The following is a 16,876-nucleotide window of genomic DNA, read 5'->3' on the forward strand; positions in this document are numbered from 1 at the left end:
AAATAAGAAATTGTCTAGTCTTGTATTCACTACAGTTTCCGATTTTCAATAGTTCAACTTACGATTTTTCTACTTTACAGTGGAGCAAAAGCGATACCCATTCAGTGGAAATCATACCTTGAATTTTGATCTTTTCCCAAGCAAGTTGAAATGTGGTACAATATTTTTTTGTGATGCTTGCAGCAGCAGCGGCGACTCCAACTCAGCCCCACAGTTGCCAGGGTAAACAACCTATGTACAACCATTCTGTTTTTCACTTTCAGGAGAGTACTTCAATAAAGTATGTGTTATTATAAAATAGGCTTTGTGTTAGAGGATTTTGCCCAACTGTAGGCTAATGGAAATGTTCTGAGCACGCTTAAGGTCGGCTAGGTTAAGCTATGATGCTGCATAAGTTTATTAAATGCATTTTCAACTTACCGTATCCAGAGGTACCCCATCATAAGCCGAGGAAATTGGAGAAGAGGAAATGATGGAACAACCAAACTGTGAGGCTGAGAAGACGGTGAAGTCAAAAGGAGGGACCCTTTAAGTACGTTGCTGACCATGCCTAGAAGGCCTGCACAAAAAGCTTCAAGTTGGGCTGCCTGCCAATCATCTTCTGGATCTGCAGTCGCTGATAATATTTAGGGATACACTCCCCCATGTTCATTCGCATTTTTGTACCACTGCTTGGCGAGAGTCAGATCTTGAAGGTCTCTGGGTCTAGGCTTCTTCACCTGTAAAATATGGGGCTTGCATCACCGTGGAGAGTTTCTGGAACGCACTCGGACTCGCAGCAGCACACCGTTGTGGGAAGCGGAGCGCGGCCCAGTCCTTAACCCTTTTTGGCTGAGGCTGGGGAGGAGGCACAGAAAGCAGGAAGGTGTGGTTCGCTCTGAAAGAGCGTGGGAAGGGGGCGCACCACAGGGCGAGCACGGCTTAGCAGCCCTGGCGCCGCCACAACCTGCGGACTCCGCGGCTGCGCCGCGACGCGGGCCCGGGACTGCGGACACCCGGCCAGCCCCGGCTCCCGCGGTTTTCCGCCCGCAGACCTGCGCGAACACTACCCGCCCCCTCGCTCTCCCGCCCCGCCCCGGCGCGCGGGAGGCTGGGCTTTGGCACAGGGGCGGACCCCGCGCACGCTCCCGCCTCTCTCCCCTCCTCCCTCTCTGGGTCCCGCCCAGCGGCGCAGGGGGCCGGGCTCCGGCGAGGGGGGCGGTGGCCGTGGCGGTGACAGCCGCTCCCCGCCCCTGAGGGTCGCCACGTCCCTCACGTACCGCCCGGCCGAGGCGCGGAGCGGCGAGCGGCCGCGGCTCCGGCTCCTCCGGCGGGGCTCGGCATGAGGCTGGCGCGGCTGCTGCGCGGAGCCGCCTCGGCCGGCCCGGGCTCTGGGCTGCGCGCGGCTAGCCCCGGCGGCAGCCGCAGCCTCACCTCCGACTCGGGCTCCAGGCCGGCGCCCGAGAGCGGCGTTCCGGGCCAGGTGGACTTCTACGCGCGCTTCTCGCCGTCCCCGCTTTCCATGAAGCAGTTCCTGGACTTCGGTGAGTGCGGCCCGGGCCTCGGGCCTTTGTGCGCGGCCCTGCGCGGGGAAATGCGGCCCCTGACCCGGGCCGGGCCCGGCCCGCGCTGGCCCCCTCTCACCGCCGGCGCACCCCTCCTCCTTAACGTCTCCTCCCCCAGCGCTTTAGGTGCTTCCTTCCTCCCTTGCGGGCAGATCCTCTAGCTCAGGTGCTGGCGCAGGCGGCCTGGGGGCGTGTGCCTTTTCACTGTGTGTTGTTGAAAAACAAACAGGGAGGGCCGCGGGCGGAATGACCTCCCGCCTTTCAGCGCACGTGTGCAGAACCGTGCTCTCTGCCAGGTCCCTTCCGAAGAGCCGAGCTCCGGCTAGAGGCAAGTGTGTGCACACCTCCGGGAGTCGTGTTCCGATTCTTCAGAGTGATGATAAATGCTCAGTTTGTATATGATGATTGCATAAAGTTGACATGATGATAGGAGAAGCAGGTTATAACTGGCCCGAGTGTTTTCATGGAATGTTTTCCTTGCCGCTTGCCTAATAGTGTTTCCACCAACAGCACATTCATTTCATCATCAGCATAGTCTTGAGCACATGTGAAGTGCGTGAACACAAGTGCTGTGGGGATTACCAGATTGCACCCTATCCACTTTCCTCTTCCTCTGGTGGACGCTTCCTGGTTTTCTCTAGAAAGGATGCAACAGATTGCAGAGAAATTGAAAAGTTAGACTTTTTGACTTCTCATATGGGGGTGTTGAGGGGGAAAGGGAAAACTAATATAGTCGTATAATTTCAGTAGAAAAAATTATCTTCTGCATTGTACTGACTGTTAAGTCAGTAATGGATCATTAGTGGGCTCGAAAGATATCAGCATAGCCGGAAGCTTTATCTTAAAATTGTGGTGTACAGTGGCAAAATTTTTTTGGCACACAGCCCTCGTTTTTGTTTGTACCTTAAAATGACTGTAGTGTGATTAAGGGGTGAATTTGGTCTTGTTCACAGTATCCTATTAAACTTTCTCAAGAAAATGCTTTCCTTTAATTCGGCCATTCCTGCTGTGGACAATCTAGTTATTGCTAAGGTTGCCTCTTGCTAAAGCAGCAAGATTAAATTCGTGAGTTTAAAACGCACTGCTGAAATAACATGACTTTTTAGTTTAACTTTAAATGGAACTGCTTGCCAAAGGCCATTCTACAAATGTTCTGCCTAGCATCTTGATAGGAGTGGAAGAAGAGCAGGCTGCTTTCCAGGAATCAGACAATTGAAAAACCGGGGAGGTGGGGGTGCAGGGGTTCAAAGCTTGAAGATGGTTGCTGAACAGGCATTGGTATTTTTTGCTTTCTGTTACCTGAAAGCCCTCCTCTACACTGAGTCTTGTTTATCATGGTTCTCATGCATATACCACTACTCTGTTTATCTTAGGTATTCATTTCTTACAAACCTGGAGTTAGGAAGCGGATTTTCTAAATAATAGCAACTGGTTACATAGGATAGGCTTTGGCCATCCTACTGTTCATTGGACTCCACACCTTGCTCAGACTTGCTCAGGTTGCCTTGGTTCTGAGATGATCCCGTACGGATGATGGAGACAGGAAAGTATCTTCATCACTCTACAAAGCAATTGGAATGTCAGGAATTAGCAGGTCATTTAGGATGCCTCACAACCCAACTGAGTGGGTTATCTTGTCCTTTGCCACCTCTTTCTTTCCCTGTCATTATGGTGATGCTACCGCTCTGTCATTGCCCAATAACTCCCTCTGTGTTTCTCCCTGCCACTTGGCTTCTACTGCCTTATGGCCTCTACTTATTGCTGTTCCCACCCTATTTGGTTTTAGGATCTATGAATGCTTGTGAAAAGACCTCATTTATGTTTCTGCGGCAAGAGCTGCCTGTTAGATTGGCAAATATAATGAAAGAAATAAGTCTTCTTCCAGATAATCTTCTCAGGACTCCATCAGTTCAATTGGTACAAAGCTGGTAAGATTCCCATCTTGTGTTTGCAGTTTCAGTGGACTTGTAGGCTTGACTTAAGGTGAAAGCAAATACTTTTTTTTTTTTAACTCTTCAGTGGTTTCAGAGCATTCCTCCTCTTTTTATGGGTATGTCTAGGCTTGTCCCCTGAATCCTGGACTCTACCAGTCCTTGACTTTGGGGGGGAAAAAAAAAATCAGAACTACACAGAAATACACACACTAACTTTATGATTTCTGTTATTGAATCTGCAGGATGTTATATTATAATAAAAAATATCTATCATGTGTTGATGGCTAGGGGTTTATGTATATTACCTTTAATCCCTTCAACAACTCTGCCCATTAGGCATTATTATCTCCATTTTACAGATTAGGAAACTGAGGCACCTACAGGTCTTTTGCCAAAGGCAGTACCACTCATAGTGGAGCTGGGATTCAAGCCCAGATTTGTTTCTTTCTACTATACCATGCTATAGTCAGAATGATAAAATGTATTAAAGGGTGCATATATTTTTTTAGTAAACTGGATTTATTTTATTGAAGTATATCTTTATCAAACACAAAAGTTAAAATCTTTTTTCTACCATTTATTTTATTTTTTTAAAAAAGATTTTATTTATTTAATTGACAGAGAGAAAGAGAGAGAGGCAGACAGACAGCGAGAGAGGGAACACAAGCAGGGGGAGTGGGAGAGGGAGAAGCAGGCTTCCCACCCAGCAGGGAGCCTGATGCGGGCTCCATCCCAGGACCCTGGGATCATGACCCGAGCCAAAGGCAGTTGCTTAACCAACTGAGCCATCCAGGCACCCTTTTTTCTACCATTTAAAAATAATTAGAAATTAGTGGAATCATATAAGAAACTATAATCTCTTCCGAAATATGACAGTGGAGGTGCATGCATATGTGGCCACTTAAACACAGCCTTTCTTGTTAATGTTATTAACTTACAAGTATTATTCTTTTAAGCACTATACATTTCAAACAAAAGAGTCTACCAGAGTTCAGTCTTAAATAGAAAAAAAATTAGCTGCAAGATTTTTCCCAGTTATGATTCATGGAGATCTTAGCTTTTTTTTGTAGGTATCATAGTTTGTAGGAGAAACTGATAGAACTTCAATTTTAAAAAAAGCGAAAGAAGTGTATGATTGCTATAATATGTGATAATGAGATGCTATCTAGTTCAAATACGGGACAATTATAAATGTGGTTTAAAGAAGAGGCATTTGTTTAGGAACTATGATGGACTATAAATGAGAACATACAATTTTCTATGGAAGCTTATTCCTGTTTTTAAAATTCTTCATTAAAAATAGAATCTGCTGCATTTTGAAATCTGATCTGTGCCTAAAATGTTGTAGGTGCTCAAATCTCTCTTGAATAAAGAGCATAGTTTTTCTTGCCGGTGAAAAGTAAGGGTTAAAGCAAATATCAGAATCACTTGACTTTGGAATGCTTTGTACTGCAGAGAGGCACATTGCTTGTCAAGAACAGCTTTCCAAACCAACATATGGATTTACAGATTTTTACACTTTCATTGCCCCTGGATGCCTACTAAAGACAGTTGTAGATAAAGTTCCAACAGAGCAGCCAAAGCAGACCCTGTATTATGGAAGGTCATTCAATAGTAGTGAAGTGTTTTCACCTCTGGCCCTATCCTGCCATGGTGCTTGGCAGCATGACCTTGACAAAGTCATTTGGCTTTCCTCATTTTGTTCCGTCTTTAACAGGTGATTTGCCACCTTGAATTGTTAGGTAAATTAAAAACCTACATTTTCATGACTTTTGTTTTTGTTCAGCTCTGTTTAAAAGAACTATGTGGTAAATTATAGGCTTTTAACAAATACTTGTTGACTGGACATAAGCTATTAACCTGGAGAGTGCATGCTTCTAAAGGATAACCACCCTCAGCTCCAGCTGATCATTGCCAGTGCAGAAACACTATCCAGATCATCTGATTTTTGTGTATTTATTTAAAGAAAAGCCACAAGTCTAGATTTTTAATGTAAAATCTCCCAATTTTGAAAGATTGCAACTAATAAAATTTTTTTTAAACACTCAGGCCTATATATACGGCATATAAGGTTTTAAAGCTCAGGTTTTAAGTTAGACTCATAGACTGATATAGGCGGGCCTCCACATTTTACTGAGACTAAGACAAGCTAAGTCATCGTCCCAGATCACATAGTTCATGGTAACAGACTCAGTTCTCATGACAATCAGCATTTATACTGTATAGTGGTAAATTTAAGAAACTGAAAAGCTATCTTAGAGTATAGAACTTAAAAAAAAAAAAAAAAAGAAGTAGGAAATCTTAAAATTATTATTTTAAAAGATTTTATTTATTAATTTGAGAGAGAGAGAGCGTGTTCATGCTGCACCAGCATGTGCACAAGCATGGGAAGGGGCAGAGGAGAGGGAGAAGCAAACTGGGCGGGGTTGGTTCTATCCCAGGACCCTGAGATCATGACCTGAGCCGAAGGCAGCCGCTTAACCAACTGAGCCACCCAGGCACCCGAAATCTTGAAATCCTTAAATCAAATTTAACCTATGTTTTTAGGAGAAAATGCACCTTCTACTACTTTGTGCCAGGCACTTTGCTTAAATGTGAATGGGTCTAAAAATCCTACTTCAACCATAATTTGTAGCACTATTCTAAATTAAAAGTTAAAAGATGTTAAAATTAAAAATACCTTTTTAGTATTTTCACAATATTGAACTTCCAAATTGTAAAAGAACAAATTTACCCCACTGATTTGCATTTTAGGTATATCCAGAGTCTTCAGGAACTTCTTGAATTTAAAGACAAAAGTGCTGAAGATGCTAAAACTATTTATGAGTAAGTGCACAATTTTTAAATGTCATATAAAAAATATAAATGTATTGAGCTTAAACCTGCTGTTGGATCACTTTAGGGAAATTAACTTTAGTTTCTCTCCACTCCAGAACATATGATAGTATATGTGTCTATAGCAGCTCATACAGGTACGGCAAATACTGTACATCAGTAAATATAAGAAAAGACACAATTCAAGTGTGATGATCAGTGGAAATCTAGATGTGGCCTTGGTGCCATTCGGATGATAGGGGACTGGTGAGGACTCTTCACTTAGGGAAGAGTCACCTTCAGCTCCAGCGTGCCACCTTCAGCTCCCTCCAATCATTGCCAATGCAGAAACACTATCCAGATTGTCTGATTTGTGTGGGGGGGGTTTAAAGAAAAGCAGTAAGTTTAGATTTTTAATGTAAAACCTCCCAGTTTTGAAGATTGCAACTAATTAAAAAAAATTTTTAAATACTGAAGGCCTATAAAAACGTGTCTATGGGTCTCACTTTATGACCTCTGGCCTGTAAGATAATGGAAGTAATACAACCAATTTAATAACCAGCATACCCGAATTGATAAACCTGGGTAGTCCTCTCAGGCAATTATCTGCTTATTCCAATGAATGTTGCTCAGAACTTAAAGACCACTTCTTTTGTTGTCCTCAGAGTTTATTACACATTTTTTTTTTTTTTACGGTCTTTAAAGATGATGGCAACATTTCACTTTTTAAACATGTATTGGTCTGAAAATAACATCAAGGATTTACTCTCTGCCTAGGTATGAAGCACACTGTGTATTTAATCTTTAAAACAATGCTATTGAGTTAATGCTGTCTGTGCACAAAGAAACTTAAGGTAGCATTAAAATCAAATAGCCAACCAGTGGTAGGATCAGGATTTGAACCCAAGCCCTCTTAAAAATAAATGTTATGCTACAGAACCTTCTGAAGATGGTTAGTCAGAGCTGAATCTAAAAAATGAGAGCAATCAAGCAGAATACTCCTCTTTGGGGTTTTCAAAAGAGAGAAGTGAAATAAAGGGGTGGACTAGAAATGATGAGTTGTTTGTTGTTTTTGAGGAGTTTTGTTGTTTGTATTTGGGATTATTAGTTTGGTTTTGAAGCAGATTACAAACTAGGAATTCCAAAAATATTTTGAGCCGTGAGAGCATCATTGGAATAAGTTAATAGTACTCAAGATGATGACTTTGAATGGGAAAGCACTCATTCAGAAGTGTAAATTCAGATAGGTATGTTACAAGATGGATTTTGTTATTTCATAATTAAGATTTCTTTTCTCTTTTATTTAGGTCTTTAAATTAACCATGCAATAATGTCTTCTAAATGACAGAAGTGGGAAGGCTGGATGACTTGAAAATTTTTCTTTTAACACAACAGTCGACTTTTCCTCTCCCATTTTTAAACTTAATAGGATCAATGAAATTAGAATTTCTTTTACTTTTCTGTTCTTAGTGGTTCTTTCTCTCTTGGAACCATAGGGAATAGTTCCCAAACAGGCAGGCTTTATTGGCTTATTCATCCTTATTCCTTACAGAGCATGTGTTCCCTAGAAGTAAGCACTCTGTCTTCTCTTAATGCTGAACGTCCCTGGAATACTGTCCTCATTGGGAGTGCTTAGATGATCTGAATTGATAATGGTTAAAGAAAACCCTTGCCATTTTTAGGATAGTCTTTTGTGGCAGCCTTACTCTTAGGAGTTCCAAGAAAATAAGTTTTAAAAGTTTTATTTTGGAGGTTTTTGTCCTGTCATAGATTCCATATATTTATGAGCTGAAATTTATTTAAATAAGCATAAGAAAACATACATCAATGATCTTTTTACTGAATTGGGGATTTCTTGCCTAGTATAGGTTAGTGAAACTTGGATTTTAGTATTAAATTCACTTGTCAAAACATTTGGCTGTTTTGACAAGTCAGGCTTGTTTAGCTTTACAGATACTGTGATTCGGATCAGGAACCGACACAATGATGTTATTCCCACGATGGCCCAGGGTGTGATTGAATACAAGGAGAGCTTCGGGGTAGATCCTGTCACCAGCCAGAATGTTCAGTACTTTTTGGATCGTTTCTACATGAGTCGCATTTCAATTAGAATGTTACTCAATCAGCACTGTAAGTATCCAGAAGTCAAGAGAAGAAGCAAAATAAAATGAATATGTTGGTATGTTTTAAATTTATTTAGAAAACTTCCCTTTAGTAAACATTTAATTTTACTTTTTTGCATATTAAGTAAATTGCATGCAAAGGAGGTATTTTTATTGAATGTGAAATTTTTATTTTATTGAATGTATTGAATGTATTTTATTGAATGTAAAATACTATGTATTGAATGTAAAATATCTATTTACTGTTTGGTACCATTTAGAGAAACAGTCTTCAAATCTGGAAAAGGGCATTAGAGAGTTTAGCTTATTTTGTTTGTTTTTTTATTTTGATTTTTTTGATAGCTTTATTGTTTGGTGGAAAAGGAAGCCCAGCTCATCGAAAACACATTGGAAGCATAAATCCAAACTGCAATGTAGTTGAAGTTATTAAAGGTAAATATTTATATTTCTCCTTTCAGGAAGGATGCAAAAATCAAAATGTTCAGTGTTATTTCTTGCTATTAAAACAGTTATTTGGGGCGCCTGGGTGGCTCAGTTGGTTAAGCGACTGCCTTCGGCTCAGGTCATGATCCTGGAGTCCCAGGATCGAGTCCCGCATCGGGCTCCCTGCTCAGCAGGGAGTCTGCTTCTCCCTCTGACCCTCCTCCCTCTCCTGCTCTCTGTCTCTCATTCTCTCTCTCTCAAATAAATAAATAAAATCTTTAAAAACAAACAAACAAACAGTTATTTGTATCTTGAGATAAAATGTTAGGAGCAAATGTGTGGATTTGAAAATAATTTTATGTTAATTGTACATTATATATAGGATGAATATTTTGTTGATACAATGCTTTCTTAGGCAAAGTATGGTGATACTATGAGAGTGTTTTACTTCAAAAAGTATATAATAACCTTTACTAGGAGCCGTAATTCATAATAGTTTGGTTTGCATCTTTCCACACTTTTTTCTGTTATACCACATATACTCATACATATGTAATTGTTATTCTTACATTGTTTTTGGAAAATGGGGTGCTGTATATATATTTTTCTACAAGTTTATAGCCATCATTCCACGTTCAGTACATACGGACATACCTCAGGTTTTTGAATGGCTTAATGGGTTTATTACAATGTATTAATCCATCCTTTTGTTGCTACATATTTAGGTTTTCATTTTTTTTTTATTACCAACAATACTGCAGTGAACATCTTTAGATAGTGCTGACTTTGCTAGTATTTTAGAAAGCAAGATTCCTAAAATTTAAGACATTTAAAATGCATTTAAAATTTTCATACCTCCAAAAAAGTATCAAATAATGAATGAGAGTGTCTGTATCCTAAATTTTCACCAACTCTACATGTTTGTTACGTGTATTGTAAATAGTTTCTTCACCTTGCTGTTTTTACTTTGTTTATGGTATCTTTTTCTATTTGGATGTTTTTATTTTCTTTTAATCATATCTGTCATTTTTCCTTTATGGTTATTAGGTTTTGTCATGTCATACTTAAGAAGACCTTCCCTAAACAAAGATAATTAAAGTATGTTTTCTTCTATAGACAGTTTTAAATTTTCATGTATCAGTACTGTTGCCACCTTAATGCATGGTATAGAAGTAAATTTATTTTAATGCTTTTTTTTGTTTTGATTCACACTAGATGGCTATGAAAATGCTAGGCGTCTGTGTGATTTGTATTATATTAACTCTCCTGAACTAGAACTTGAAGAACTAAATGGTAAGCCTGATGGTGTCTTTTCCTCAATGATTAGTGTTGTGATTATCTAAGAAGGAATGATAAGAAGAATTTAAATATGTCTTAATATAAAAGGGCTTTTCATCAACTTCTTTACTGAATATGAAAGCTGAGGGACAGTAGTATTGTTAAGAGTGTGTGTGTGTGTGTAATTTAGTTGGATTCTGTCTGAAAAGCATTTTGGCTTCTTCCCTATTTTGTTTATATTTAACTGATAATGTTGATTCTTTCCTTATTTTTGTTTCTGTTTTTGGTTAGTTATAGAAAAAAAATGATGCCAAGAAAATTACATTTGACTGTTGTATGCACTTCAATAATGTAGAATTCACCCTTTAAGAATTCTGCTTCCTGAGTAGTGAATCATTTTTTTATTGTTGAGGAAGTAAAAAGACTGGAGGTGTAAAGAGGAAAGAAAAATGCTCATCTGTTTGAGAATCTGTTTATCTCTGATGGTCTTTTCACCCGGACTAGTGCCTTTTGGACAAAAAAAAATCAGATGTCTTGGAAGGAGGTTGATGAGTGTCACTGTGTTTCTGTGGGGGTGGGGTAGTTCGTAGAGGGAAAAACAGTTACTAAGTTAAGATGTCCCTTTAAGAAGAATAAAATTAAGTAGGCTTTTCCTAAGCTGTATTCTGGACCTTATAGTGGGAGAGCAATGGAAGAAGTTCTTCAATTGAAAATAGAATTGCTTGGTGTTTTTCTAAAGCCATATTAACTCTTTTGTTTCATAACAATACCATTCAGTAAAGAATCACAATGCACAAATGATAGTTTAGGAACCTGAACTTGAGCAGTTTCCAGGTGTCCCATCCATGTTTCCACGGGGCAGTTTATTCAGAGGAGAGTCCAATTTATTGGATGAATTAGAATTCTAAGGTATGGTGAGTCTTACTCCTTTGCGCTACCAAAAGTTGTTTTACATACTACCTGCCCGCCCCCTGCCCCTGCCACTGCATCCCCAACTGGGTTTCTAAATTTAATAAAATGTTTGAATGTAGAATTCATATTCCTTGATAAATTGATGCTAGTTTAATTTAATTCAGATCTGTATCCATAGAAATGCCTGAAATAAAACAGAAAACATTGCACATGGATGAAACATTTAAAAAAATGGCTTTAAAAAAATAGTATGTTTACGTGAGTTGGACCATGGAACTTACAGACTTAACACTTTTGTTTTGGAAAGTAAAATTCTGACCTTAAGACTGAGAGTCCTTTTAAAAGACTCACCATCATAGAGAAAATGGGAAGCTGGATTGGCTAGATGGTTACACAGGGTCACAAGAAGGACTGAAAACTCATGTTGTCGCCATCAGTTATAAATCTATGTGAATGTGGGGTCAAACACTAATACAGTGAAGAACTGGGGTGACAGTTCTCCCCCCCAAATAATACCACCCTCCATAGTCAATGTTTTCTTCTCATCACTACACAATATATTCTTAAAAATGCTTTAAGCACATCTCTCTGTACTTTTATATTTTTCTCTTCTGCTCTGTAGCAAAATCACCAGGACAGCCAATACAAGTGGTTTATGTACCATCCCATCTCTATCACATGGTGTTTGAACTTTTCAAGGTTTGTAAAATAGTATTACATAACCTTTATCAGTCCTTTCCTGAGGTTAGGGATCTGCTCTGAAAGTTAAGTACTCTACCAGGTTTTCCTCCGTTTCATTTAAAGATGTCATTTCATGCTCGGTGTCATGTCACGTTGCTGGAGATCAGCCTTTTGTCCACACTGATGGGCACTTCAGTGTAGTGGTAAGCTCATACTTGGAAGTCAGGAAGAATTGGGTCTGAATTCCAGTTCTGCCACTTAATCTCTGTGTGACGTTGGGCAAATTGGTCAGCCTTTTTGAGCCTATGTTTCCTCTTCTGTTAAATGAGGATAATACTATCCAGGTTATTATGAAGATTGGGAGTAGCAGACTAAGTGTCCAGTACAATGGCAGCTCAGTGTAAGTGCTCAGTAAAGTTCTATTTTTCAAAACAGAATATTTAGAAGAATGAGTCTCAATTTTCCACCCTTAGAAGACCAGAGTCCCACTATTATATGTTTGTGGAGTTTTTTGAGAAAGTCATTTATATTGACTTACAGGGCTTTTGCTATTATATTTGCTCTTTACAACAAATTTCAAAAACTAAATAAAATTATGCTAGAAATGTTAAGAGTACTTTTTTCCCCCAATAACACACCAATGACACTTGCTGATAGACAGAAAAGCGAGTGTAAGGACTGGTACAGGTCCTTGTGGCTGAAAATGACTACTCTAAATCAAGCCTATATAATCAGTCTCTTCCTTTAGTTACCATGTCTTCAGCCAGCAGCCAACTAGTAGAGAGCAGAGGTGGCTTTCAGTCGGATCATGAAAAAGAAAAAAACACTGAAACACAGAAAATCTGACTGAATTCTTAGAACAGCAAGAGTTCAAGAATGCTCTTCTATTCCTAGGACAGCATACAAAAATCTTTCTATCAAAGTGGTTAAATAAATAAGCGATTGGCGCTTAAAGTATTAAAATTAATTTTTTCCTTGAAGTTTCAGTTACTAAAGATCTTATTCCCCATGATGCTTAATAAAAGAAATATGACTGTATTCTATAATAGATTTTACATAGTGTCATTAATAATGGCTTTCATCTGAAACCTAATTTTATTAATAGCCTTTGGTAGAGACGATAGCATCTTTTTCTCAGGGATACCCAACCCTGATGAGTGTGCAGGGCCACACACTCTTATTTCCAAATTCAGTCCCATCTTTTGCCTTTTTAACTGTACCTAGTTTTATCAGTTTCTACTCCAGTGCTACATATCATGGTATCTCTTAGTGTTTATACCATGTAGGCATTGTGTACCATGTATCCTTTAGGAATTGATCAAAACAGTTTTACAGTGTAAATATCCTTAGTTTCAAACTAGTGGTGAATTAGCTTAGTTTCTACATCATAATAAGACCATTGCAATGAGTGCTATATGAAATTTTTTTTTCCTTCAAAGTAATTTATGGCAATTAAAAGGATTCTTAAAATAGAGACAAAACTCTTTTCAAAAATAAGATTTGCTTGTTATCTACTAGATTATAAAAGTATTTGGATAGGATTTTTGGCTTCAATGTAAACTAGTCAAAGTGTTGAAATGCCTGGTTTTGGAAAATGAGCAGAATTTAATTGAAATCTTTAAATCAAAGTATCTCACAAGTCCTCCAAAATGGACAATAATTTTTAAAATTCTTTATAATTATAAGAATTGTGTTATTTTGGCATATTTCCAGCAAATTAAAAATTTTTAAATTTCAAGTCATGCATATATATTTGAAAATTATAATTAGTTTCTCTTTTTTTAATGTTGTATTTTGAATGGAACCCTAATGTATTTCAGAACGCAATGAGAGCAACGATGGAACACCATGCTGACAAAGGTGTTTACCCCCCTATTCAAGTCCACATCACACTGGGTAATGAGGATTTGACTGTGAAGGTAAATGCTTTCTGGCTTGTTTGTTTTAATTGATGTGCAGGCATGTACATAATTTCCTGAAGACATAACTTATTCTTGGGAGAAAGAAATCCTATCTCTCATAGCTCATCAGCACATTGCTTCATTTATCTGGGAGATTCTGGAAATTATTCCCTGAGTCTGTTTCTATTCTGGTCCATAATCCAGATGATTCAAGTAAAAGTAAATCCTGAAGACAGACAGTTTAGCAGTAATCATGAATATCCACTTGGATAAGTAAAAGCTAAAATATTTGAGTGTTTACAGTGTTATGTAGATAGTATATAATGTTTCATTTTTAAGCAGTGTTTTTCAATCTACTTTTATGTTGTTTCATTTGCTTCTCATAAAAGCTCCTTCCTTAGGAGCACAGGTAATCTTATTGTTGATTTTACAGATGAGGAAACTAAGACACAGTGAGTAGCTCATAATTACACAGCAAATAAATGCCACAGAACATGAAATCAGCCTCTCTGACCCCAGGCTTTTTCCACTGCATTGTTCAGAGAGTCCACTTTCTTAGAGTGTGATGATTCTCTTTTTTAAATAATAATTTTAAATTTTGTTTTAGAGTAATAAATGCAAAGAGTATAAAAAATCAAATACATTAGTTCCTGGCCATTTGTAGGTCACTACTCAGTCTTTTAGTTATTTTTTCTGGGATTTATTGGTATATTTTTAAGTAGGATTCTGATATCACTACTTCTGAAATATAACAGTTTTCAACAGCAAATATTAGCTTTCTGTTAAGGTAGGTGAGGAGTTAGTCTGTTAGAGCACCTCCCCTCCCCAACCCAGCCTCAACTGCTATTTTCATACATAAAATTATAGACTGAAAATAATCATCTTGCAGAATTTGAAGACCATCTACTGTTCCTTATTTTAAAAGCATATAATTCAATTACTCAGCCATCAAAAAGGAATGAAATCTTGCCATTTGCAACGACATGGATGGAGCTAGAGCAGATTATGTTAAGCGAAATAAGTCAGAGAAAGACAAATACCATATGATTTCACTCATATGTGGAATTTAAGAAACAAAACAGATGAACATATGTGGGTGGCGGGGTGAGAGAGAGGGAAACAAACTATAACAGACTCTTAAGGATAGAGAACAAACTGAGGGTTAATGGAGGGAGGTGGGTGGGGGGTGGGCTAGATGGGGGTGAGTATTAAGGAGGGCACTTGTTATGATGAGCACTGGGTACTACTGTATGTAAGTGATGAACCACTGAATTCTGCTCCTGAAACCAATATTGCACTGTATGTTCACTAACTAGAATTCAAATAAAATTTTGAAAAAAAACAAGAAAAAAGTGTAGAATTCAGTGTTTTTAAGAATATTCACAAGGTTGTGCTACCATGCTATTGTCTAATTTCAGAACATTTTCATCACTCTCCAAAAAACCTCCATACCCATTAGTAGTCACTCCCTAATTTCTCCTTCTCCCCAGTCCTTGGCAACCGCTAATCTGTGTATGGATTTTCCTATTTTAGACATTTCATAAAAATGAAATTCTATAACATGTGGTCTTTTGTGACTGACTTCTGCCACTTAATGTAATGTTATAGCAGGTATCAGTACTTCCTTTTGTGGTTGAATGATACTCTGTAGTATGGGTATGACACATTTTGTTTATCCATTCATCAAGTTGATGAACATCTGGGTTTTTTCCATTTTTCCATAATGCTGCCATTCATGTAGAAGTCTTTGTGTGAACATAGGTTTTCATTTGTCTTATGTATACACATAGGAGTTGAACTGCTTACAGGTAACTGTTTAGGTTTTGAGGAACTGCCGAACTATTTTCCAAAGTGACCTTACCATTTTACATTCCCGCCAGCACTGTATGAAAGTTCCAATTTTTCCACATCATTGTTAACATTTGTTAGAATCAGTCTTTTTGATTATAGCTATTCTAATGGGTATGAGTGATATCTCACTGGTTTTGATTTGTGTGAGAGATAATGGTGAGCATCTTTTCATGTGCTAATTGGTCATTTGTCTATCTCTGAAGAAATGTCAGTTAAGATCCTTTGCTCAGTTTTTAGGTGGATTGTCTTTTAATTGTTGCAGTGTTTAGAGTTATCTTTCTATATATATTTTTTATTATAGATACTAGTTCCTGATAAGATATATGATTTGAAAATGTTCTATTCTGTGGCTTATCTTTTCACTTTTTTTTTTTAAGATTTTTATTTATTTATTTGAAAGGAAAGAGACAGTGCGTGTGTGTGTGTGTGAGTGTGAGAGAGAGAGAGAGAGAGAGAGAGAGCGCGTGAGAGGGAGAGAGAGCACATGAGCAGGGGCAGGAGCAGAGGGAGAGGGAGAAGCCAACTTCCTGCTGAGCAGGGAGCCTGATGCCGGGTTTGATCCCAGGACCCTGAGATCGTGACCTGAACCAAAGGCAGATGCTTAACCAGCTGAGCCACCCAGGCACCCCAGTTTTATTCTTCTTTAAATGCTTGGTAGAATCTACCAGTGAAGCCATCTGGCCTGAGTTTGTGTTGTAAGATTTTGATAACTAGTTCAGTCCCTTCATTTAGTATCAGTCTGTTCAGATTTTCTGTTTCTTTTTTTTTTCTTAAGATTTATTTTAGAGAGAGGGAGGAGTGTGCAGGTGGGGAGGAGAGGTAGAGGGAGAAGGAGAGAAACTCAAGCGGACTCCGCTCGCTGAGCGGAGCCTGATGCAGGGCTTGATCTCATGTCCCTGAGATCATGACCTGAGCTGAAATCAAGAGTCGGACACTTAACTGACTGAGCCACTCAAGCACCCCGTATCTTCTATTTCTTCCTGAGGTAGTTTCTGTAGTTTGTGTCTTTCTAAGAATTTGTACATTTCACCTAGATTGTCTCATTTTTTGGCATAGAATTAATTGTTTATAGTATTCACTCATAATCCTTATTTTTGTAGGATTGCTAGTAATGTCCCCACTTTCATTCTTGACTTTATCCGTTTGAGCCTTCTCCCTTTTTCTTGATCAATCTAGCTAAAAGCTTGTCAATTTTGTTAATCTTTTCAAAAAACCAACTTTTGTTGAGTTTTTGCCATTGTTTTCTATTCTTTATTTCATTAATTTCCCCTCTAATGTTTCTTTCTTTTGCTTGCTTTGGAGTTAGTTTGATCCTTTTTAGTTTCTTTCTTTCTTTCTTTCTTTTTTTTTTTTGTTTCTTAAGGTGGGAATTTAGGTTATTCATTTAAGACCTTTTATAGCTATAAATTTCCCTT

The 16,876-nt window shown here is 38.5% G+C and overlaps 1 protein-coding gene across 1 annotated transcript in view; it reads left to right on the forward strand.

Annotated features, from left to right (window-relative positions):
• The first annotated feature begins 1,188 nt into the window (after positions 1-1,188).
• The window catches only part of PDK1 (pyruvate dehydrogenase kinase 1), a 29,467-nt gene continuing 13,779 nt past the window's right edge, over positions 1,189-16,876 (forward strand). Inside the window, exons 1-8 of the mRNA XM_021702736.1 lie at positions 1,189-1,523; positions 3,331-3,472; positions 6,233-6,304; positions 8,238-8,422; positions 8,758-8,847; positions 10,054-10,131; positions 11,651-11,727; positions 13,530-13,628. Coding sequence (XP_021558411.1) covers positions 1,322-1,523; positions 3,331-3,472; positions 6,233-6,304; positions 8,238-8,422; positions 8,758-8,847; positions 10,054-10,131; positions 11,651-11,727; positions 13,530-13,628 — 945 coding nt within the window. The 5' untranslated portion in view covers positions 1,189-1,321. The remainder of the gene's footprint in view (positions 1,524-3,330; positions 3,473-6,232; positions 6,305-8,237; positions 8,423-8,757; positions 8,848-10,053; positions 10,132-11,650; positions 11,728-13,529; positions 13,629-16,876) is intronic.

Source organism: Neomonachus schauinslandi, chromosome 3 (genome assembly GCF_002201575.2).
Source record: "Neomonachus schauinslandi chromosome 3, ASM220157v2, whole genome shotgun sequence".
NCBI classification, from domain to species: domain Eukaryota; kingdom Metazoa; phylum Chordata; class Mammalia; order Carnivora; family Phocidae; genus Neomonachus; species Neomonachus schauinslandi.